We start from the raw sequence: 26,297 nt of genomic DNA on the forward strand, positions 1-26,297 counted from the left end.
ATTAAGGTGTCACTCAAGTACAACTGACCCCTTTGTACACTCACTGAAAATATACCCAAAACTCAAATTTTTACTCATTATAAAAACTCTGTAAGTCTTTATCCATGTTACATTTTATGAAACCTATTACTGTCCCCATTAACCCTAAAATGGCCGGGGGGGGGGTTGAATCAACCCCCCCTCAACATTTTCTGCGATCATTCCGCCGCGCGAAATTTTTTGACCGCGCCACTCGCAGAGTTTATACTTTTAAGTCTCGCGCATCTTTTGAGACCAAATTTACGACGCCCGGGTACGCGGTTCCGAAATTACGCAACATTTTGTAAGTGCATGTCAGACCAAAAATTGTTCCAAAACGTGATTTTGTGTACAAAGTCAATGCAAATTGAGCTTTCTCATCTTATTCATAAAGATATGATTATTTTTACTTTAAACAGCTGAAAGCAATTGATTTTAGCATAATTATGCTTTAAAAAGGTTGTGCAATAAATCTGGTGAAAAAAACAAAGAAAAACAAAAGGTTGAAAAACAAAGAAATACATAAGAAATTCATAAAACAATAAAATACATAAGAAATTGATTTCCAAACCAAAGTTTTTTCAATCACCATTGTTAAGAATGCTACAAAGAATGTTTTTACCAAAAATTAGCATTCTAGGAGCTTTATTTAGTGAATTAGAGCAAAAAGTATGATTTATGCATAAATTAGCATAATTAATTCATACAAAATAAAATCTCATTATTTTGTAAAATTTTACCATACAGCCTTGTAGATTACATCGCACACTACCAGCGTGCAAATTTTTGCGGCGCTCCCGCGATCTGCGGCCGAGATCTCAGGGGGGGGGGTTGAATCAACCCCCCCCCCGGCCACAGAACAGCCAAAAAAGCCCGGCCTAGTTAGGGTTAAGAATCAATAAAACCAGGCTATGGATAGGCTTGAAAGGGACAAGACTATTTGATTAAAATATGTAGTCGTAGAGAAGGAGCAGGGGGGGGGGGGGTCTCTTCTAGCATTTTCTTTGCCTCTTGGAGCTGCTTTGAAAGTCTGCAACACTAGCTTCCCATCTCGGGGCGGCGTATAGGGTTCCTAACGAGATGCCTTTGAGACTCCCTACCACTCTGTGTAACCCAAGACAGCTGTTACCATACAGGGGTCCGGATGATCAGCTAATGACAAATCAATATCACCCGAATAGCAGCTGAACATCTCCCCATATTTCTTTCCTCTATTACTTTTGAGATGGTGTAAAAATGGGGGTAGTCACGGACCTTTGGTTTTTGCAAAGTGATTTTGAGTCTGAATTAGTGAGACCAGATTCACGCATACATGGCTGCTTCAGCATTAGACAGTAATTTTGGAGTCTAGTCTTCATTCTAGTCATGTCGGCCCGAAATCACAAAGGTGGTGTTTAAAACCATCGGTCGAACCCATGGTTTATGCAGATTTCCTGTAAAAATTATGCTTACATGTATTTACCAAGTATATTTAAAAATGTCCAATGCTGATGTGCACTTTTGTCACAGTGCGCCAAATTGACGCCTGTTGCCTTGGTTGTTCACGCTGTTTTATTCATGAGTCCACTGTTTTGAATTAATGAGTCCACTCTTCAAACAGTGGACTCATGAATAAAATAGCATACATGTACTTAACCATGGCAACAGGCGTCAATTGGTGCACTGTGACAAAAGCGCATCAGCATTGGACATTTTTTAAGGTAAGGTTTAAAGGTATAACATGTACATGTATAGTGTTATAAAGTTCAGGGTCAAAGTTGGTCATTCCATTAAGGTGTGGAATTTAGAGCGGAGCAACTGTCCCTGGAGCAAATGCCATGGAACCCTTAGTATGATTGTTTTTCAGCTTAAATTTCATTACCGTATTTCACAAAGTTTGGTTTATATACAGACTTTCTATAAATGGAATCTAGGTTTACTGCAACTAAATTCATTTGTATCTTTATTTTATAGATTTGGTCATTACCTGAGTTGTATATTCTAGTTCTTGAAAAATATTTTCTGACATAATTTTTTCTAGAATAGAATTTCTTTTCAGAAATTTGTAACACTGTCTGTGTGCAGCTATGAACAGGAAGTTGAAGTACATGTATATTGAACGGCCTTACACGATACAATACCATGTACAAGCATCTATTTAGAATGGGGGGGGGGGGGTCAGATGAAGGTAGGGAGTTTGGGTTAAGCCATCAACTTGACACACATATCCTGCTTCCTCTTCATCTTGTCAATGTTCTGTAATGTTGTTTAAACGAAACAAAGTCGGAACACTTGTTCCATATATGAGACCTCTCAGCTGTTCCTTCCACCTACGAGTTTACGTGACAATCCGACATGTCTTTTTTGGCAGCATTCTATCAACACTGTTTATTAACCCAAGGAACATGGTTTTCAAAGACATTTAGAGTGCATACTATATAAGCCCCTTTCACAATTGGTGGTGCGACTGCTTACAACCGTTGCAATTCTGTGCAACATATATTGTGACCAAACGATCGCACAAGCAATTGTGAAAGCCCCTATACATACATGTATTCATTGCCATGCGTATCAGTTCATAACATGCAATGTTGTCAGAAATATACTCTTGGCTTTTGTTTTTTCCCATTCATTACAACTTCACTTAAGGGCCGTCTGCACCATCCCGAGTTTTCAAATTAGCACGCTATTTCTGATCTGGCAAATTATCCCGATCTGAACAATCTCAAGATTATTTGCAATGGAGATGCAATTATCGCACTAGTTTGTAGGATTAATCTCGAGATTGCAAAATAGCGCGCTATTTTACGAATTACATGTATAACGCTAATTTGTAGGTGCAGACGCACTCGGGATTATTTATTCACGGCGTCAGACCATAAAGAATCGATGCCTCGCTCAAGCAGGAATCGCTCTTCTTGCGATGGTGGAGACGGGGTTTCTTGAATCTCGAGATTAATCGCGAAGAGGGCCAATCGGGCTAAAATCTCGAGATTGAGCAAACTCGGTATAGTGCAGCACCGCCTATAGAAGCTTAGATGAGATTCAGAGAATCAAGTGCTACAGTGTATTTACATGTACATGTAATCTTTGATAGTTGAGATAGTTATATATTGTATGAAGATCTCTTTTTATAGTTGGTGATATAGGGGCTGAAGTGATGTTTACAGTGCAGTTTACTTGTGTGGATTGAAAACCTCAAAACAAACTCTGTGACACACCCACTTGACCAACTGCAGGCTTGTAGCAGGCTCCCCGGCTACGCTGATTACAGGCGTATGACCTGGGCCCTGTCTTACAAAGAGTCACGATTGATCCAATCAATTGTAACTCTATGGAAATCCATCACTGTCATGATTTTTTCTACAGGAAATTGGCACAATGTCCTTTGTAAACAAAGAGAAGCACAGTGAATTTTCAAGAAAACAATGAATGCATGAGTATACGTCATAGTAAGAAAATATTTTGAACAAATGTGCATGTTACATGTTGATGTTGCTGGCCGTCCTTAGTTGCGATTGATTGGATCAATCGTAACTCTTTGTAAGACGGGGCCCTGATCAAGATCACTGCTTCTGGGCTCCTGTTTGGCATGTCAATATGTTTCATAAAGGGGTGGGGGGGGGGGGGGGCTGAGCAGCGTCTGAGCAGATTTAGGTACAGATTCTAGAGAACTGAAATTAAAGGAAAACAAAATACAAGGAAAGAATCAAATATCAGAAAGAATTAAATGAGAGGAGCAATCTAAAACTTGTTTCATCAAAATTGGTTATAGAATATGGAAGTTTGAGTCTTCTTGTACTCTCTCTATGGGATCCACAAATTGGCAAACATGCTTCAAAATGGCTGATTTTGTGGATAATTCTCCATTTGTTTCATTCACTTTGATCAATTGGAGGATCCCAATAGAAAGTACAACATACTTTTCAAACGTTCATAACTTGCTTTGATACTTGTACTTGTATTTCATAACCGATTTTGATGAAACTTGTTTTGAATTGATCCTCTCATTAATACTCTTTTCAATATTAAAGATTGCTTCTCTTCTTGTGTTTTTTTTTAAAGTCTGAAAAAAGGTTTGTCAGAGTGGCAAATTCCACATACATATACATGTACATGAGTGCCCCCCCCCCATCCATCTCATTGCACTTCACATCAGCTGGTTTGCAGCTCATGAGTGTCGGCTATCCAAATCAGACCCTAAACAGTGGATAGCGTAGAAAAAATGAAAGATGCGAGGGTGAAAGAAGCACCCAAAATGTCCCCCAAAAGAGCCTTGGAAATTCCTGTAGGGTTCAATGAAAATCATTTTGTGATTTATACAAAGTTTGGCTGATGAGCTCAAATGTAGCCCCATATTTTTTTTTTGTTAAATTAATTTTCTCCTTGTGAATTATATTGGAAATAATATATGCCAATTTGATTCATGATCTAGCCAGTTAATACCTTGGTAATGTTTCATATTGAAATACTTACACATGACTTTGGTTTACAGCTGTGCATTATGGGTCCCTTGTCTATTTTTTGATGTCAATTTTCATGAAAGTGAGCTTATTAATACAATATTCAGCATATGCATACAAGACATTTCAATGAAAACCATTAATATAGTCAGTATTGTAATAATGATTGCTGCTATTAATGTACGGCCTGCCTTGGAGTAGTGGTTCTAACTCTCGCCTTGTAATCAGAGGGTCGTGTGTTCTAATCCCCCCATGGCCTAGCGTCCTTTGGCAAGGCGTCAATCCACACTTTGCCACTCTCACCTAGGTGCTTATTGGGTACCAGTAGGAAACAATTGTCATTATGGTTGGTTTAGCAAGTGTGCGCCTAACAGGCTGCTAAAAAGTGACAGGGTTTTGTGAAGCTCATTGAGCAGTCGTAGATTGGTAAAGCACTAGATATATAAAAGCCAATATATATATCATTTCCAACAGTATCCATTGTGATAGGAGTGCCTACAATCAAGAGAGACGTGCAGAGCTACTTGATGGAAACTCTTCATTCTCTCGTCAGCGGGCTGTCACAAGAAGAGAAACTTGAGTGTCTTATTGTAGTCTTCATCGCAGAGGTAAGAACAATCTCTGTTTCTGTTGTATTTGTTCCTGTTGAAGTTACTCCAGTAGGAACTCGTCAAAGCAGCTTTCAGCCAAGTCAACGCCAAGCTGTTGGTATATAACAAAATATAGCCATAGGAATCATTTTACAGTACGTCAAAGTTAATAAGGCATAGTGGCTTACCATTGTAGTCGACAAAAATTACTCTCAGGCGTTTTCGGTTAAAGTTGAGATACTAATGGCCGAGCTGGGATTCAAACTCACAACCTTTCAATCATATTAAGTCCAATGCTCTAACCACTAGACCGCACGACCCGTTAATTTACATTACATGTATATCTGTCATAATAATAATAATCTAGACAGATGATTGGTCTAAACCCTGTCAAGTGACCAAAGATAGCTCCAACCAATGTCACGAAATTGGCAAAAATGCCATGAATCCCGGCATCTGACGTCACAACCCGGGAATAGTACTCCAAGCTGTGACATAGACGTACATGTGAATAGTTAAACTATTTATGGGTGGGCGGGGCTTAACCCAAACTCATGTGCATGTACTATGCACGTATGTGATCAAGCCAGGGGCCTCATCAAAGCTAATAAAAAGTATTAATGAATTCTCTCTCAAAGATTGCTATTCATTCAGTTACATCTACATTCCTATCTGATGTATTTAATTCTGATGACGGATATAAATCAAATATATACTGCCTTCGATCGGAGGTTTGGTGAAACTATGATCCCCTCAGTGACACGAATGCAACCATTTACCGCCCCTCAGGAAAACAGTCGCATTCCAGCGTCACTTCGGGAACCATAGTTCCAACCACCTCCTCTGGCGGCCGTACATATTTGTTCACTATCATCCAGTCAGAGGGAAGGAGAACAGATGGTGTGTCAATCACATCATATGTTCAAGGTAGATTAGCATCCTGCTCAATTTAATTAGTTGTAAATGATTGATAATTCACACTTATTTAAAAAATATTCTAATAATAATTCAGTTATTTTATGTGCTTTAAATATCAGAAATAAAATTGGGTCTTTTCATGAAGTTTGGCATAAATTGTGACAGACATGTATCAGCATGAGTCAATACTATTACTCTATACATTTATTGTTTGTTGGCTTTACACTTGCATTAATTTTCGGCCATTTAGACTATTAAAACTTTTTTATCAAGTTATTGAGCGTAACAATGTATACTATTGGCAGTAGCTTAAGGAGCATCAGGATATTTACATTTGTTCCCAAAATTCCAATTATGGCAACTACGTGTACACTGTACATGTACATGTAGGTTGACAAAACTTGATACAATACTCCAAGCACATTGTTGGTAGCTTAATATTTCATATTTCCTATGCATAGTTCTATTCTTAAAAGAAAATTTTAGAATTGTATTAATACTACACTGTATGCTACTCGGTATCCACCGAATGTCTTAAACTCGTGTCTTGAGGGGAATTCCCCCCCCTCCCACAAAAAAAGTTGATGAAAAGAGAAAAATCAAAGAAGCATACCCGGTAATGCTTAAAATATCAAAATCAAATTTTGAATAAAGTTATGACATTCTAAACCTGTACAGTGATGAAAGACTTTACATGTACATGTATGACGTCAAGAAATAAAATCATTACTGTCATTGTGAACCATTGTCATTGTGACTCTTTTGTACATTTACTTCACTATACATGTATACATAATCAGTATTTGCAGTTTTGACAATGAGGTGACTTTTCACCGAATTGCAACAGATTACCAAGAGCTTATATTCTAATCTTAATTTCATAACACATGTAATTGTTTTTTTTATAATACTTCAAGTCATCTAAGTGTTTTCAATAATATAATTTATGAATGTACATGTACATGTAGTCAATAATGATTTTGTACGTTTTCTAACTCGGCTTTACTATCTGATAATAGTATAACGTTGTTATTTAAATGCATAAACATTTCATATTGACTGGATATTGTAATTGCACATGGAAACAAACACACTTATAATTAAGTTCTTTGTTTTAATAAGTACATGTATTGCATCTAAACATTTATTGCCATTTTATACCGATTTTATTTTTTAATATTTTAAAACCCCGACTAGTGAGGAGAGTTTCATATAAACAGAAACTAGTTTTTCTTTAATTCAGTCCTCCTCAGGCACTAGTTGGTGGTAATTTTTTCCTCTTGTACGTAGTCTTGTTGTCTTTTGCCTGGAAATAAAGTGAATAAAAAAACACAGCAATGCCACATGTTCAGGGAGGAATCAAGCTTTGTTTCACATTATCAAGGAGAAAATTAAAACATTTCATATTGTAATAAACCACAAACGAAACAAAGAGCGGATGATGTCATCCGTTACCTATGTGTATACAGACCAGGATGTCAATAACTGTTTGTGGAATCAAGGGATGAAAATGTTATCAATTTCTTATTTTACATCCGAATTCGATGAAATTTTCATTGTTGAGCTTGTTTGGATTGTTCTCATTTTCATATTCAAGTCAACTTTTTGTAGGGGTTTACATCCCCTTTAAAAGTGTTTTCAATTTTATGCTGGTCAGAGACATATTTTTCACCCAACCATCCACTAAATTCCCAGATTATTCTTTTTATAAAAGCAAGGTTTATCTCACTAATTAATGCCTACTAGTACTAATCATATATTTCAACAATTGTCTATGTTTTTACAGGCAGACAAAGATTATGTCACAAAGGAAGCAGCAAAAATACAAAAAGAGTAAGTAAATTTATACAGGTTTCTTCGCACCAATGCACACTTGGTGCCTCTCGAACTTCGCATTTTCATGAACTCAACCAAAAGCCGTTCAATCGACCGCTAAAAGCATAAATGTTTTCGATTTTGACTACCGTTTAATCATTTTTTTGGAGGGGGACAAAACAAATAAAAAGCCTTCCCCCCCAAAGAGTTGCTGAAATTTCACATTAATAGATCCAAGAAATTGTCATCTATTTTCTATGTTTTAATTTAGTTGGAAATTTATCAAGAAAATGAAAATGAAGAATATTCCCATTTTCTAGACTGTCTTTGAACATTTCGATGTAGGACTAGAATTGGCAACTTTTCATTAAATATCACCCTAATCATAATTTGTTCTGATGTTATTTCCCTATGTATTTATTTTTTTAAATTTGAAAAATAAATGTAAAAAAATTAATGTTGCCGATTTGAGGAGCATAATAAGATTAATTTTGACTTCATGAAAGCTGTGTGCCTCTATGAGGTAATCTAGACCTCGGCTACATCTACAGTGTGTCAAGAATATTATTTCACTGTGCGATGATGACTAACCTAATGACATTTGAAATGGATCAATATACGACTCTGAGGATGAAGATTGAACCATCTGACTGTCTCATTTTAGTCCCATATAATTGCAAAGAAGCATTAATTTGCAATTATCTCTGATGGCATGTACATATATATTGCACACTTATCTGTTTTGGGGTTCTGTATTCAAAGCTGAATCAGGGGCCTGCATGGTGTTCAGTTGAGCATAGAGAGTTGTGCTGGCATTACAAAATTTTTATTTCAGAAATACATGTATGCATTATATTAGACATTTGTATCACTTTTCAAGTTAATTTGACTAATTCAAGTTGTCTGTATTCCGAATGTATTGTGAAGTCATAAATCATGCGATTTGAAAACTGCAAGTGATTTTAAGGATTCATTGGCGCTGCTACTTTAGGGCTTTTGGTGATTATTTTAATTCAATGTATTTACACTGAATGGAAGAAACTAAAGAAACTATTAAATGTAAAAAAAAAATCAGTTCGTTTTCTTGTTATGTCTTACTGGCTATATCCACTGTAGTTTGTTGCCAAAGGCATATTGTATTTTTGGGTTGTCTGTCCATCTGTCTGTCTGTCCTTCCATCGTCTGTCCCTTTCATGTTCCCCTATTAAACCATAACAGAAACTTTCAAAGTGTCTGGTGAGTGTTTTATGAAAGGACTTGCCGGATGTTTTATCTGAAAAAGTGTGTTTTATCCAAATGTTACAATAGTAAACGTGGTCTCTCAGTCAATCAAAATCCAGAAAGATCTTGTTGGACAACAAATGTTGATGAAATCATTCCCAGGTATTTTCTAGTCTGCTGTACAAACCTTTCACTCGAGTAAAGGGTCTGAATTGCAGCCTACTCATGCGTTGTGTACTGAAGGCCCTAAACAGCAAGTTTTGTATGTTTGTGCTCGTTTTTGCGTGGAGACACACTTGTTGATCAAAGTTTCAATCGGGGTCTGTGCCTGCAGACTAGGTATTTTCTGTGATGGGATGGGGGTGAATTCAGTATCAACAAACAGGAATAAGCCTCTTGAATGTTTGTCATGAACTTGGACTTTTGATTTCATTTTTTAAATGGTATACATGTTTCTGTGTTATCAAAGGTCGACACTCCAGGAATTATGGGAAGGAAGGTACAGGGGGTCATGGCAAATTCCAGCTTCCTGTTCAGTTATATACCAACCAAGGTTTTTATCTGCCTTTGAATAAACTGCCTATCCACAAGAGCTGGTAGTTTAATGAACTGGCAGGTCATCCATCTACATTTTATTATTGTTTGAAATAGACCATAGAAATGAAATACGCTGAAAATTTGTTTTGCCCAATTGATCGTATTCCAGCTAGGTCAGCTAGTATTCCAGAGCATAAACTGTGTAGAGATAGATAATGAAATTGTCTGCATCAGTAAAAGTATGGAACATGTAGGCCTGCATACTTTGTACATAGTGTTGGGCTGCTTTAAGTGACAACATAATATTCACGTAGAATTACAAACATGAATCAAACATGATAACTGCGGATTCTTAATCAGGGTCTATACCAATGTGGTATCTCCTTCACTTTGCACCCAGTCAGCGCACATTGTAGTGAGCAGTTTGACCCAGGAACTGTACCGAACATGTAGGTCAACGTTGACACCGTTCTCACTGCCTTCCTAAAACTAGTTTACTGGAAACTAGTTTAACGTGTAATGAGAACGGTCGAAGCGAGTTTGGAAGCGATCTTCCAAACCGGTTCATAAAACCATCTCGCGATTTAGTTTTCAAGATGGCTTTGCCTCGTTAAACTGGTTTCAGCGCAAGTGAGGACACAACCTTGTCACCCCACTGAGAGCATTTCTATAGCAACAAGATCGTTTTACGTGAAGTGATTTTGAAAACCACTTTCGTGTGATCGAATGGGAACGCTAGCAAAGTGATCTTCCAAACTGGTTTCCTGAACAGGTTTCCAGTAAATTACATGTAGTTTTAGAAAGCGTAATGAAACAGTGTCTTCTATGCAGGGTTTTAATTGCAAAAGACACACAACGTTGATTTTCAGTACATGTGAACAGCTACTGTGTGAAGCGAAAGCGAAGAATACACCTGGCAGCGCGCAGTTTGGCATGAGCGCAGAAGTACTAGTAGGCCGACACAATGACATCATAATTGACACAATGACATCATAGAATCATTATTCAAATCACCAATTTGTTTGATTCACCCTTTTTGTGATTCTGGAGAAACGTCTTTCGAACACCCTTTTCCCCATTTCTTGTTTCATTAGAAAAATGTTTACATTTAATTTCGATTTACTACATAACCGTGATTCATCAGAAATGTTTTTCAATGTCTGTCATCGTGATTCTAGGGTAAAAAAATTGGTGATAAAAATGCACCCTAATGCTCTTACCAATTTAAAAAGACTCACTAATCCATGTACATGTACACCTGTATGAACCTTCATCCAATCCTAAAAGAATGCTACAGGGGGTATTAATGAGAAAAAGAAGGATGTAATTCATGGTAATTACAGACCACCTTGTTTTTGCCGTAATTAATACCACTTATATTACTTTTTTTCTTCATAAAATTTGTAACTGAAAAAGAGAGGGAAAAAAAAATCAGCTTTAGGTAGGTAATTGGATGAATGTAATTTCAGGTAACTAGACCAAAGGTCAAAGGTCATTTGCAGGTCATTATTTCAAAATACAGTTTTGGGGATCACTGAAAACCGTTTCTCATCCCCAGAGTTCGACACAACTTTTTTCCAAAAACTGTATTTTTATTTCACTTTTATCTGTGTGAATTTTGGAGTGTCATTGATACCGTGACAAATGCTAAATTTATCTGGGGAATAATGTTTTGTATAGTGACATACATGTATGTATGGTCAGGATTACACAGAGTAAACAGAGATTTTGTTTTTTCTGATCGCTCTCTCTAATTGAATATTTGCAAGCAAGTTTACATTTGCAGCTTACGGTCCACTGAGCAAAAACCCTCATTGCTCCTGTGTATTACGTTTGCTACCACAATGCAAAATGGTGTTTGAATTAAAACCAATCTTTCTCGTTGATGTGAATGGTAAATGACTTAATGGTACATTTTTCAATGATAAAATATTAAATTGAACAGATGAAAATATATACCTTTCATTCATTCTCTCTAGATTTTCAGCAGAAGTGGATTCCGGATTGATAGAGGTGATATCCCCCCCTGCCGAATATTATCCTGATCTCAACAGTATAAAAGAAACATTTGGTGACACAGCTGAAAGAGTCAAGTAAGTAAAATACACTGTAGGCCTTTACTCAGTATTAAACTCAGATAAAACTTAAAGGGGAAGTTATATATCGTCGAGGGTTTGAAAAAAATCCATCAAAGAATAAAAAAGTTATCAGAATTTTAAATATTTGTTGATTTGTGATGTCATATGCGAGCAACTTTAGTACATGTCCTGTGGCAAAAAATCAATGAAATGTCATTTTATAAGAAAATTGAGAATGGTTTTACTGTACCTACGGTATATCAATAGACAAATCATTTCACACACATTTTTCAAAAGAAAACAAAAATAAGTCATCACCAACCAATACAAAATTTAAATTTATGCATTTTATATTACATTATATATGGGACAGCTGCTCTTTTATGATGTCACAAATTCAAAAACTTAGAATATTAATAACTTTCTTAATCTTTAATGGATGTTCCTCAAACCTTCTCCAATATTTTTCTAATTTTTTCTGCTATTTTTACAACAATCTTTTCTTCCGGGTGAACTTCCCTTTAACTCCCAAATAATTGCCAATTTAATGACCGTTCTAATATCATGATCACATATGTCCCAAAAGATTATTTTCTCCTACATGTATATGGAACATACTCCCTCTTTGTATTTCTATTACAAGAGTGAGATCTCTTCTCTCGTATTAAGCCAAGATAGTGATGCATGTAGCTTTGATGAAGATGGTGCTTTTCTCATCAACCTTAAATTATTAACATGATTAATTAATGCAAGAAGGGTAATTGTCTCTCTGAAGTAATCGAATCAATTAAGGAAAGTGACAAGATTACAGTAAATCCATACGTGAACTAGATATGGCTGCATACTTTATTCTACCATGATGGCTTTTTAATTCATGCCTTAAAGGGGAAGTTCACCCTGACCTTGAAGGTAAAAGAACGTAGTTGCAGCAAACAGTTTTATGAGAAAGTCTGAATTATCAAGGTTAACTGTCACCATATTATTATCATATATCTAGATCTGGGCCCCGTCTTACAAAGAGTTGTGATTGATCCGATCAGTGCAACTATGGACAGCCAGCAACGTCAACATATAAAATGCATGTGTGTTCAAAAAAAAATCTAGATATAAATGTATATCCATAATTTCATTGATTTCTTGACAATTTGGTGTGTTCTCCTTAGTTTACAAAAGACATTATGCAAATTTTCGGTAGAAAAAATTATGTCACTGATGGATTTCCATAGAGTTACGATTGATTGGTTCAATCGTAACTCTTTGTAAGACGGAGCCCTGGTACATACATGTAAAACTGATCTTTGTGATATCATGAAATCTTAGCTCAAAACCAATAATTCTGATGATCACTATCACAGAAAAGCATATGTGGGACAGTGTATTAATATTGCATGGAAAAATACCAGACATTTGTTGGAATTTCATGCTTATTTTGCTCATTTCTCATCAATTACCCATTTTCTTTGATTCTGTTCGAACTCATTTTGAGATTGTTACCACAGCTATTACATGTGTATTTATCTTAAAATTGGTTTAAGTAATAAAAGCAGAAAAAATATTGAAAAATTTGTGACATGACATACAGTGTAGCCTGTGCGAGGAGCTCCCCCCCCCCCCATCCATAAATTCTGAAAATTCTAATCATGATGAATTTAGATATTCTTATAGAAGGGGGCAAGATATTATTTGCCTGATGATGTATCCCCAGCAAAAATAATCTCTTTCATATTTTGGAAAAAAAAAACAAGCTGACATTTTAGGGAAATCAATGACATGACATACATGTATGGAGGAGCTGTTTGTCTTATATTTTTTTATTTCTCGTTTTACTTGTATTTTGCTCTTTTTATTCATATGACTTTATTTACGGGATGGATGTAGTTCCCACTTTAAAGGGATTGTTTATTCATTCAGGATCCAAAAATATCTGTTTATATTGCAGCTGTAATCACAATCCTTCAAGCCAGATAGGAATCGCTTGAGATTTCCAAGTTAATCGGTCACTTAATTGCTGCGATAATGATAATTACAGTAGTGAGCGTTTATATTGATGCTAAAGATAATACCTGTAGGCTATTGAGGGACAATAATCACTTGTTTACTTATTACGAAGCATGTAGTGATGCTAATATGAAATAATATTTTTAGGGTTTCCTCTTGAAACATTATTGCATGCATTGACAGCACGTTGGGTCCCCACAACACAAATTTTTGCAAACCTCCACAAAGTTTTTTGATCCCTCTATAGAGTACTTTAATTGATTTTATTATATTTATCATGATAATTTCAGGTGGAGAACGAAACAAAATTTGGATTTCTCCTTTTTAATGATGTATGGGAGAATAAGAGGAAAATACTACTGTCAGGTGAGTCACAATAATATGAATTCTTTATTTTAAACATATTAGACATATTTATGTTTTATTTTAAATCTGTCTGACCCAGATAAAGTTCTGGGGCCCATCTTACAAAGAGTTGCGATTGATCCGATCAATTGCAACTATGGAAAGCCGGCAAAGCCATCATACATGTACAAAATGCATGTTTGTTCAAAAAAATTTCTAGAGATGATTTATATTCATAAATTCATTGATTTCTTGACAATTTGGTGTGTTCTCCTTTGTTTACAAAGGACATTTTGCAAATTTCCTGTAGAAAAATTTATGACACTGATGGTTTTCCATAGACTTACGATTGATTGGATCAATCGTAATTCTTTGTAAGACTGGCCCCTGGTGTGTTATAAATGAGCCTGGAAAAAGATTCTCACATTCCTGTGGTAACTGATTTGCATTCTACTTGCCTAGCTCACATGGAGGCTGTTCACACCGCAAGGGGGGACCGTGGGCGGACCGTGGATCGCGCTATCGTAGCGCGATCCACGGTCCACCCATTGGCATTCGCCGGATTCACACCGCAGTGAGATAGCGCGGTCTATCGTAGCACCCCCTTTTTTGAGAGGTCCTGTTGCCATGACGCGTGACCTCATGAGGTCAGAGCGGTCAAAGATTTCGCGCGCTATTACGAACCCGTACTAGTTAGTTGAGAGCTCGATATCGCTGTGCCTATTACGTAGCCGGCCTACGTTTATTTCATGGCGTTGTATACATTGTGCATGTATTTCTAATTTGATTAATCTAGATTCTAGACTCTTGTATTTTAACTGTGTTTGATGACTTCCGGCGTGCTATCGTAGCTCGAGTTCACACCGGCAGAGATAGCGCGATCTAGAGCGCGCTAGACCGCGCTATCTCTCGTGGACCACCCCCAAGAGGTGCTCCAGTGGCACGCCGTTTTGGCTCGCCGTGGCTCGCTGTTGGGCGGACCGAAACGACGTTGTACCTTCCACACCGCAGAGATAGCGCGATCTAGCGCGCGCTAGATCGCGCTATCTCTGCCAGTCTGAACAGGCTCATGGATTGCTTGCACGGATTAAATTACACAGGGTCTCGTGGAAATTTTGCCCTAGAAATGGTCAAAAGGTTAAAAAAGAGCCCATGAAAACACCCATTCACTGCAGTGCTGCAGATTTACACAGTAAGTTGTGAAAAGTAGATCCCGAAAATGTAAAAAAAATCAATCAATGTTTTGCCTGATTGCTTGTTATTTATAGTGCAAATACATACTTTAATGACATGGATGAAATCACTGCTAAAGCATCAACAATATAATCCTCTTTAAGAACACGCCGTTTTCCCCATTTCACATTTGCATTTTGAAAGGCGTTTATTATCATGACTAACGGAAAATCAATTTTACTCAACTGTGAATAGAAAACAATCTCTCGCGGATGGAAAACAATCTCTCGCGGATGGAAAACTATTAATTAAACACAGCATCTTAAACATGTAAAAGCTGAGCTGAGATGTAGCTCCTGTGAATGCGCTTTTTTCATACAGAGTTCATACATGTACATGTATGTATATGCATTTCAAGATACTCCAAAATGGTTGAATTCATATCCTCATTCCAGTGAAAAAAATACACAGGAGCGCTGAGCGATTTTGCTCTCGTAAGCTTTGAAATCGCACTTGCAAACCCAATAGAGAGAGCGATCGTGAAAAAAAAAATCGTTCCCGTGATCTTGTGTACAGTAACTAGCTCGGCTATACGTCCGCTGTCTTCCCTTCGTGCGTGGGTTATAACGTGCACGTAATGTACCATTCACATTCACAACGCTCAAGGCAGTGAGCGCACTAGTACGGTACGTACGGTAGATGAAAAAATGGCAGCCGTGTGTTGCTGCCCTCTACGTTCAATGAGGTGTGCTTTTATCACTGATCTCGAGATCAGTGGCTTTTATCAAGGCTTTCCGATTAGAATTTTCGATATCCTGGCGAATCAATGGGAGCGACAAGTTCCGAACGCACGGACGTAGATTACAAGCGCAAAGCAGCGGCACAAATCGCGATATATAGCGACTGGTAAATACGTCTGTAAGGATGATGACGTCATCCAAGATGGCAACTTACGTTGACCAACAAAAAGATCGAAGATGAAGATGTTTCGATATCATTTGAAAGGAATTAGCGGTAACTGCGGCCTAAGGTACGATACTTCTGAATTTTATACATTTTTTCGTAAATATGGATGTAATTTCTTTTCATAATGTGACATTTTATGTTCAAAAAACGATCAGAAAATCGGGTTTCCGAATATTAGATCTAACGTTACTGCTAATACGTTGTCTGTACGTACGGGCCTCCAAGGTCTTCAGTCTATGCATGGTCTATGTATTGGTGAGTGAGCCAACGCAGTTCAGCGGAACAACCAAAATACAGAGACTGAAGCTTTTGGTCTACTGCCAGGCCTGTCGTGCGTATGCTGCTCGCTCCAGTCCCCATCGGAAAGGGGGTAGTTGTGAGCTTTGGTGATCAGTTCATTTCAGGCTCTAGTCACGTGAAAAAGCATTCAGCTATGAGGCATACCACGTTCCTCATTTATTATGAGCATTAAGCATTTGTTCCTAAGGAAACTGCACACCAAATTTTACTAATCAAAATCCATGAGAAGTGTACTCTATTCTATTGGATACTGTACAAAACATTGAATACCAGCCTTTAATGTATTATTTTTTCAGTTGTATAGTAACCTCTCTTTATCTCTTTCAAAGTTTCAGGATCACTCACACAGCCACATTAAAAATTTGATTATCAGATTTTTCTACAATAGCACTGAATAAAGACAAATGGCAATATATATCTATTAAAGTAAATCATTCATTACTTTTATAAGTAAAGCAAATTGTAGAGATGGCACATTAAATCAAATGGCATTATTGCAATCATTACTTTTGTTGGTAAAAGAAATAGTACGGATGGCACATTAAAATACAACAAACAATACTTCAAATTTAACATGTCTAAAATGATAATAATTACAAATGATATGTTTCCTTTTTTTATTTTAAAAATGACTCTAGCAAATTAAAAAATGGCTCTTGGAAATTGAAAAATGGCTCCCATAAATTTGTGACCAGTGAGAAAAATGGCTCCTGTAAAAAAAAGTATTTTTTTCCCTGGTACATATGGCAATATTTCAGTATGTTCAGTCTGTAATATATATGTATTCAAATATGTAAATGTTGTTTTAACCATGGTGTACATGTAAACTTTATTCATGAGTCAGCAGTGAGCTTCAACATGTCAATAACACCTGATAATATCAACACCATATGTTCACAATACATATTATCATTTTAATACAAGCATGCTTGGCACTTCTATACAAAAGAAATCAATAGTAACTTTGAAGGGTAAAATAAAATATGTTTCAGTTTCACACAAATCAATACAATATGTTCATTCAATTCAATACAGATCTTACACAAAATCATTATAACTGCTTTCCATTGAATCTAGTAATAAAAAAAAACAAAAAAACAATACAATTTGTGTGTGTGTGAAATTTGCAAGCTAATCAAGGCACAATGTTCATCGATAAAATAAAGATCTATAATTGTGAACATTTTAGATTTTTCCAAAATAAAGCCCATTTGGATATTACACTGAAACTGGTTAAAGACATAATTGCCTTTATTTACATGCATTTTGTCGTTTAAATCAAGATTTACTTTTAGATTTTAAAGAGGTTTCATATTCTTTATTTTTAAAGGTCAAGTCCACCCCAGAAAAATGTTAATTTGAATCAATAGAAAAAAATCCAACAAGCATAACGCTGAAAATTTAATCAAAATCGGATGTAAAATAAGAAAATTATGGCATTTTAAAGTTTCGCTTATTTTTCACAAAATAGTTACATGAACAAGTCAGCAACATGCAAATGAGAGAGTCGATGATGTCCCTCACTCACTATTTCTTTTGTTTTTTATTGTTTGAATTACACAATATTTCAATTTTTACAAATTTGACAATAGGGACCAACTTGATTGAACCATAAAATGTTAAAACAATGGTAATTCCACATGTTCAGAGAGGAACAAAACTTTCTTTCGCATGACAAAAAGGGGAAAATTAGAATAATTCATATTTCATATAATAAAATACAAAAGAAATAGTGAGTGGATGACATCATCTGTTCCCTCATTTGCATACAGACCAGGATGTGCATATAACAATTTTGTGAAATTAAATCATTCATTACTTTTTTTATATATAGTAGAGATGGCACATTAAATCAAATGGCATTATTGCAATCATTACTTTTGTTGGTAAAAGAAATAAAGAAATAGTACGGATGGCACATTAAAATACAACAAACAATACTTCAAATTTAACATTTCTAAAATGATAATAATTACAAATGATATGTTTCCTTTTTTTATTTTAAAAATGGCTCTAACAAAAAAAAGTATTTTTTTCCCTGCCTCATTCTATATTTTTTATACATTGAAATTAACAACTGAATACAAATTTGAGCAAAATGAAAGGTCCTTAAAGGGTACACGGTGGTATTCACAGTTTCAAACAACGATGAGATGTCACTCGGCATTCAGCTTCTTCAGTTGTATTAAGAATTCATGAATGGATCCTTGTTATAAAGGTATCCCGCTGGAATGGTGTCAAGTTCATTTGTTTGCAGATGTCTGAGGAAGCATTCACCTTGGTTTGGGTTATTTTGCAAGGTGCATTCTTTTGTGAATGAAGATATGAAGGAACCTTGCTGCCAATGTCATCAACATATAAATTAAAAAACAGAATTTTTAAAGCTGTATGCATAGTTGAAAGAGGACCTTAGAAGGTGGAAGTGTCTGAGCGCAGTTCAGGTTCAGCATGTATACCCAAGGTTGGATTTCAGCAAACTCATTGGGAGTTTTACAGTTGTCTCGGCCAATTATGGAAATTAGCAAGATGTCACGACTGAGTCAGCTTTAGCATAATTCCAAGCAAGTGATTCAGGTCTTTTGCATTCCAGCCCTCGCGGCTCTACGGGGAACAGACAATGGGTGGTTTAATACTTTCCTCATCACAAACTACCCGCCGCTATCCCCCCCCCCCCACTTTAAATCCTACCCCGTCAGAAAATAAATAAAGGTTGAGTGTTGCTACAAAATGCCCGTAATATCCCCAATACAAAATACTTGCAAATGTCTGAAATTGTCCTAATTACAAACAACTTTGCAGGGATTTATATTTGTAGCATCAAATTAAATGACAATTACTTTTGATATGGGACTAGAAGAACGTGTGTCTATGAATCTTGCAACTACAAGAACCTTTGATTAGAGCCTGTGTGAAAGTGTGCAAAATGAATTGTCAGGTGTACGTTTGAGGAAGTCTGCAGGCACAGACTTGTGGTTTTCCCCCATAATGCCTGAAGCTTTGTCTGAAGTAGTGAGCCTAGAATATGTACTGTGGCTGCTTCTAGCAACTCATTGAACACACAGGTGATTTGAAGTCTAGTCTATACCCAAGACATGGTATAATTTGTTAAAGTGTCAACTTTGAGTCTGCGCCTGTAGACTACTTACGAGGCACGAATGAATTCTCATGCTTAATGGGTATTTGGGTATTTTCCTATTCTGGCCGGTGTGAGCGTGTGCAGTGTGAGGTTCTGAAAGACGAGTGCCCAGCGCATGTAATAGGTAGAAGGCACGGCGTCTCAAGTTGCCAATTTGGAGATAGTGATTGTATTGGTTTCTGTTTTAATACAATATTACTTGTCAGGAATGGTGTGGATGAGCTGTTTGTTCTTCATCAGGGCTCCTCCCGAGGTGTTTTCGCCCTGATGTCCAGAAATCAGAGATTTCATTTCATTCTCGGTATCTGATACTTAGAAAGCTTGTTGTCATGGCGATACACCTCCAGCATCGGCATGTTTGCCGGTAGATGTGTATTTTAGTTGATCTTTAAACTTTGTTTTAATCAAAAGGAGTGTTTGCCATCCAAGCTGACAATGCCCGCGCAAACTAAAATTGAATAAATCTTTTTGAATAATAAAATGAGAATTCCCAGTAGGGACAAGTGTAGGATTTTAGCAGTGAACTTTAAAAAGCTAACACCCATTGCATTGTAACCACTGTCATGCCATGAGTCGTTCATCCCTCCTAAAGATTTTAGCGTTGATATTTTTACTAATTTCACCTGTAAGATACTTTGGACATTCTTCTCCCAGGCCCAGCAGAGCTGTTAGTTTGAAGAATTGATCGTTTAAGAGATATTTTCAATATTGTTTACAATCATTAGCTCAGATTTTCACTAAATATGCATTCCAAAATAATAATGATAATGATATAAGGTATAAGATATTCGCCTTCATGTGCTCAAGGCACTTTACCCCAGCTAAGCTCGGCTACCGATTCTGGTGCTCACCTACCGATTCTGGTGCTCACAGCTCTTTTGAGGAATTACATGTACATGTACTTCATGCTTGTACCCATTTACCTTACATTACGTGGGTTGAGTGCAGCACATTGTGGATAGATACCTTGCTGAAGAAAATTATGTCATGGCTGGGATTCGAATCCACAACCCTCTGTTTCAAAGTCCAAAGGCTAGGCCACAATGATCCGCATTGATGGGGAAATTCCCCCTGGCAATTCATGCATTATACTTCTTTTTTTTTCCCTTTTTTTTGTGACGTCATATGCAAGCAGCATTGTCTGAAATTATACTCAATTTTACATTACAAGAATATTGCATTTCATTGAATTTATATCATATGACCAGTAGGGGAGCAGCTTGCTTGTGACATCTTTTGGTTGCCTGTTTTTATTAAAACCAATTTCCCTGTGAAGATGCGTACATGTATCGTCAAGTTTTTTCATCACTTAAAGGACAAGTCCACCCCAACAAAAGGTTATTTTGAATAAAAAGAGAAAAATCCAACAAGCACAACGCTGAAAATTTCATCAAAATCGGATGTAAAATAAGAAAGTTATGACATTTTTTAATTTCGCTTAATTTCACAAAATTGTTATATGCACATCCTGGTCTGTATGCAAATGAGGGAACAGATGATGTCATCCACTCACTATTTCTTTTGTATTTTATTATATGAAATATGAATTATTCTAATTTTCCCCTTTTTGTCATGCGAAAGAAAGTTTTGTTCCTCTCTGAACATGTGGAATTACCATTGTTTTAACATTTTATGGTTCAATCAAGTTGGTCCCTATTGTCAAATTTGTAAAAATTGAAATATTGTGTAATTCAAACAATAAAAAACAAAAGAAATAGTGAGTGAGGGACAGCATCGACTCTCTCATTTGCATGTTGCGGACTTGTTCATGTAACTATTTTGTGAAAAATAAGCGAAACTTTAAAATGCCATAATTTTCTTATTTTACATCCGATTTTGATGAAATTTTCAGCGTTATGCTTGTTGGATTTTTTTCTATTGATTCAAATTAACATTTTTCTGGGGTGGACTTGACCTTTAAAAATAAAGAATATGAAACCTCTTTAAAATCTAAAAGTAAATCTTGATTTAAACGACAAAATGCATGTAAATAAAGGCAATTATGTCTTTAACCAGTTTCAGTGTAATATCCAAATGGGCTTTATTTTGGAAAAATCTAAAATGTTCACAATTATAGATCTTTATTTTATCGATGAACATTGTGCCTTGATTAGCTTGCAAATTTCACACACACACAAATTGTATTTTTTTTTTTTTTTTTTTTTATTACTAGATTCAATGGAAAGCAGTTATAATGATTTTGTGTAAGATCTGTATTGAATTGAATGAACATATTGTATTGATTTGTGTGAAACTGAAACATATTTTATTTTACCCTTCAAAGTTACTATTGATTTCTTTTGTATAGAAGTGCCAAGCATGCTTGTATTAAAATGATAATATGTATTGTGAACATATGGTGTTGATATTATCAGGTGTTATTGACATGTTGAAGCTCACTGCTGACTCATGAATAAAGTTTACATGTACACCATGGTTAAAACAACATTTACATATTTGAATACATATATATTACAGACTGAACATACTGAAATATTGCCATATGTACCAGGGAAAAAAATACTTTTTTTTTTACAGGAGCCATTTTTCTCACTGGTCACAAATTTATGGGAGCCATTTTTCAATTTCCAAGAGCCATTTTTTAATTTGCTAGAGTCATTTTTAAAATAAAAAAAGGAAACATATCATTTGTAATTATTATCATTTTAGACATGTTAAATTTGAAGTATTGTTTGTTGTATTTTAATGTGCCATCCGTACTATTTCTTTTACCAACAAAAGTAATGATTGCAATAATGCCATTTGATTTAATGTGCCATCTCTACAATTTGTTTTACTTATACAAGTAATGAATGATTTACTTTAATAGATATACATGTATATTGCCATTTGTCTTTATTCAGTGCTATTGTAGAAAAATCTGATTATCAAATTTTTAATGTGGCTGTGTGAGTGATCCTGAAACTTTGAAAGAGATAAAGAGAGGTTACTATACAACTGTAAAATAATACATGAAAGGCTGGTATTCAATATGTTTTGTACAGTATCCAATAGAATAGAGTACACTTCTCATGGATTTTGATTAGTAAATAAGCAAAATTTGGTGTGCAGTTTCCTTAGGAACAAATGCTTAATGCTCATAATAAATGAGGAACGTGGTATGCCTCATAGCTGAATGCTTTTTTACGTGACTAGAGCCTGAAATGAACTGATCACCAAAGCTCACAACTACCCCTTTCCGATGGGGACCGGAGCGAGCAGCATACGCACGACAGGTCTGGCAGTAGACCAAAAGCTTCAGTCTCTGTATTTACAGACAACGTATTAGCAGTAACGTTAGATCTAATATTCGGAAATCCGATTTTCCGATCGTTTTTTTGTACATAAAATGTCACATTATGAAAAAGAAATTACATCCATATTCACGAAGAAATGTATAAAATTCAGAAGTATCGTACCTTAGGCCGCAGTTACCGCTAATTCCTTTCAAATGATATCGAAACATCGTCATCTTCGATCTTTTTGTTGGTCAACGTAAGTTGCCATCTTGGATGACGTCATCATCCTTACAGACGTATTTACCAGTCGCTATATATCGCGATTTGTGCCGCTGCTTTGCCCTTGTAATCTACGTGCGTGCGTTCGGAACTTGTCGCTCGCATTGATTCGCCAGGATATCGAAAATTCTAATCGGAAAGCCTTGATAAAAGCACACCTCATTGAACGTAGAGGGCAGCAACACATGGCTGCCATTTTTTCATCTACCGTATGTACGTACCGTACTAGTGTGCTCACTGTGCTGAGCTTTGTGAATGTGAATGGTACATTACGTGCACGTTATAACCCACGCACGAAGGGAAGACAGCGGACGTATGGCCGAGCTAGTTCCTGTACACAAGATCACGGGAGTGATTTTTTTTCTAAGATCGCTCTCTCTATTGGGTTTGCAAGGGCGATTTCAAAGCTTACGAGAGCGAAATCGCTCAGCGCTCCCGTGTATTTTTTTGAATGATATGTACACAGTTTTAACTTTGATATGGTATTAAAGATGTTGATATGCGAGTTTTTTTTTTTTTGAAGTAACAGAAAAGTAATACTCAGGGGCTTATATATAAAGTCACCCCTGAAATGCCCCCAGGAGCCCTGGAAAAATATCCAAAAGAGAGCCCCTGAAATTCACATAGGGTCCAGTGAAAACTGTAGTACAAAGGAGCAAATTCGGCTGGTGACGGAAAAAATTTCACAGGGGCTCTCCGCTCTGGGCGATTTCACCCCCAAAATGCTCTTCAAAAGAACCTTGAAAAATAAAATTAGCCCGGGAAAACCCCACTTTCTTTTAGCTTTGCTATTGTTGCAGATTTAGCCAGTAGGTTGTGAAAGTAGCGCCCCCTAATATTTTTTATTATTTTTTGCCTGGCTTTTGAGCTCATCAATTAGCCCCTCCCCTGTCCCCCCTGCAAAGGACCACGCACTGCAGCCCTTCACTATGTGTGAACAATCTGATCAAACTACAGATTCCTGCATTTGTCAAGTAAAAAAAAAAGTGAACTATTTCATAATTCATTAACACAAATTATGTTGCTTGCTGAGTATACATTATTTTCTGATCCGCTTTTGGTTCGGACTATTTGAGGGTGAATTAATAAAAAGGGTAGTCTCCGGGGGCGGGACTGGGTGTGACGCGTAAGAAATTAAAAAAAAACTCAAATGTGAGAGAGTGAGGCGACTGAGCTTGTCATTGTGGCACTTTTGCATTTTATAAAGTGAAATTGAAGGATATTTGTGTACATTTTTTATGAATATTCTGATTTTTTCCCCCTCAAATTTCTGGGGGGGGGGGGGGGCAACTGCCCCACCCCCTTCTGCATATGACCATGTATTGCATCATCTTCACATGGAAGATGACATCAGTAGTTCACTCAAGAGAAAATTGGAAAGGGAAAAATAAATCCTGAAGGCTTTCTTCACACCTTCAACACAGCTTGGTGAGGAAAGAGAAACATTTTAGATGAAACCGCAAGGATAATGATGGAACTCAGAGGAAGCTTGGGCTCTGTTCTGGGTACATAATCAGTCAAGGGTATTAATCAACATGGCAGTCCTGTCACTGCTCATAGGCAAGAAGGGCCTGCAATTGCTGACGTTATAGGATCCCAATTTTCATTTGCTACCCCCCGAAAAAAAAAAAATAATAATAATAATAAAGTCATAATTTTGCTAAAATTAGATTGCTTGAGAGTGGAGAAACATCGATAGTGAAGATATTTTTTTTCTTTTTAATACTGAGTTATAATAAAGGAATAGGATTTTTTTTCAGAGTTAAAGTTTGAAAATGCTAGTAGTTCACTTGAATGTGCATTGGAGCATGGTGTGAAATTTATGGCAGAACTCAGAAGAATATGAAGTGTGGCAACAAATTTCCAGGATACAGTGTGTGAGTGTATTAATTGTTTTGTGTATGAGATTGATTTTTCTTATCCCCTCCAGTTATGATATGAATAGACATATACAGTAGACCTCAAACTTAAAATGTCATACGTGTAGGATCATCAAATCTGCTCTTTGTTTGAGTTATTGTTAATTTTTGTTGAAAAATCACACTTGATTGTTTATTCTTTTATAAGATATATTTGCTTGAAGAAAAAAAATTGAACAGAATTGCACCCTTTTCAGCTGTAATACATCTATAGGCCTAATTTTGCTGTCCATCAGATCACATAGAGAATATTGTCATGCACAGATGTTGCTTTATTTATGATATTAAATGAAGTCAGGCCTGTTTGGTACATGTAATATTCTGTTTAATCAGTTTTTACCCATGTATACAAGATATAGTGTGAAAAAGGCGTGATGAGTATGAGAGAGCTATGTGTAGGTGTAGACAGCCTTCATCGCAATCTTGGATGTCCCAGTTACGAGATGAGGCAATTTAATGCGGGGGTTGCTCTAGCGTTACCTCAACATTTGATAAACGTTGGCCGATTCGGTGTCATTTTAATTTCACCTTTCGATCTCGTCCCTGTTCATTCTGCTTCTGAGAATGATTGGTATTCCGTGGTATCTTGTAATCATTGGATTGGTATTTTTCAGGAGGTACTTTCATACCCTCCCCAATCACAAGAATATCCATATATTATGTACAAGAACTGGACCTAAAAATACCCAATCTGCCTAATACAAAGTTCCCGAGGGGGGGGGGGGGGGCAGTCAAATGTATTGCTGTACACACGCATGGCCAAATTATTTCCAAACACCCCCTTAACAAGTTTTTCGTGGGCTTTATTTACACATTTTGGCCCCTTAACAAGTTGTTGCCAGATTATGACCCTGGGGAAAAAGCTTGGGGAAAAAAAACATACCCTAAACACGTTTGGCTAGTCTTAAAAAAAGGCTTTGGAAAAAAAACATACCCTAAATATGTTTGACCCTGCGATTGACCGTTGACCAGTCTTTCAACTACCCCTTTTTTTAAAATCGGTGATTTGATACCCTTAACGAGTGCACGCACGGCCCGCGTCCAAAACTGAAAAAACACCCCTTTAAACGCATTTTTTTTGTCAAGCGTGTGTACAGCTATATATTTGACTGGCCCCCCCCCCGGGCAAAGTTCTTGTACTGTTGGGCCAGCTACAGGATTCTCACATTCTTATAGAAATAGTGCACACTCAGAAGTGGTCGGACTAGGTGTAGCATTCTGCTTTGCCTTTTAAAAGTAAAATGTTAAACAGTTTTCTTAATAGACAATCAGTGCTCTGAATTACAGGCCAAGGTATTTTCAGTGAGTGGATGGGTATGAAAA

At 36.5% G+C, this 26,297-nt stretch overlaps 1 protein-coding gene across 1 annotated transcript; it reads left to right on the forward strand.

Annotated features, from left to right (window-relative positions):
• The first annotated feature begins 4,938 nt into the window (after positions 1 to 4,938).
• LOC129261383 (alpha-1,3-mannosyl-glycoprotein 4-beta-N-acetylglucosaminyltransferase A-like) lies at positions 4,939 to 24,674 on the forward strand. The gene is made up of 6 exons (XM_054899448.2): positions 4,939 to 5,068; positions 7,755 to 7,801; positions 11,521 to 11,634; positions 13,908 to 14,423; positions 15,028 to 15,273; positions 23,486 to 24,674. Exons 1-4 carry the CDS (start codon positions 4,988 to 4,990, stop codon positions 14,014 to 14,016), a joined length of 351 nt encoding a protein of 116 aa, XP_054755423.1. The 5' UTR covers positions 4,939 to 4,987; the 3' UTR covers positions 14,017 to 14,423; positions 15,028 to 15,273; positions 23,486 to 24,674.
• Positions 24,675 to 26,297: the final 1,623 nt, after the last annotated feature.

The sequence above is a fragment of the Lytechinus pictus genome, chromosome 5, assembly GCF_037042905.1.
Source record: "Lytechinus pictus isolate F3 Inbred chromosome 5, Lp3.0, whole genome shotgun sequence".
NCBI lineage: Eukaryota > Metazoa > Echinodermata > Echinoidea > Temnopleuroida > Toxopneustidae > Lytechinus > Lytechinus pictus.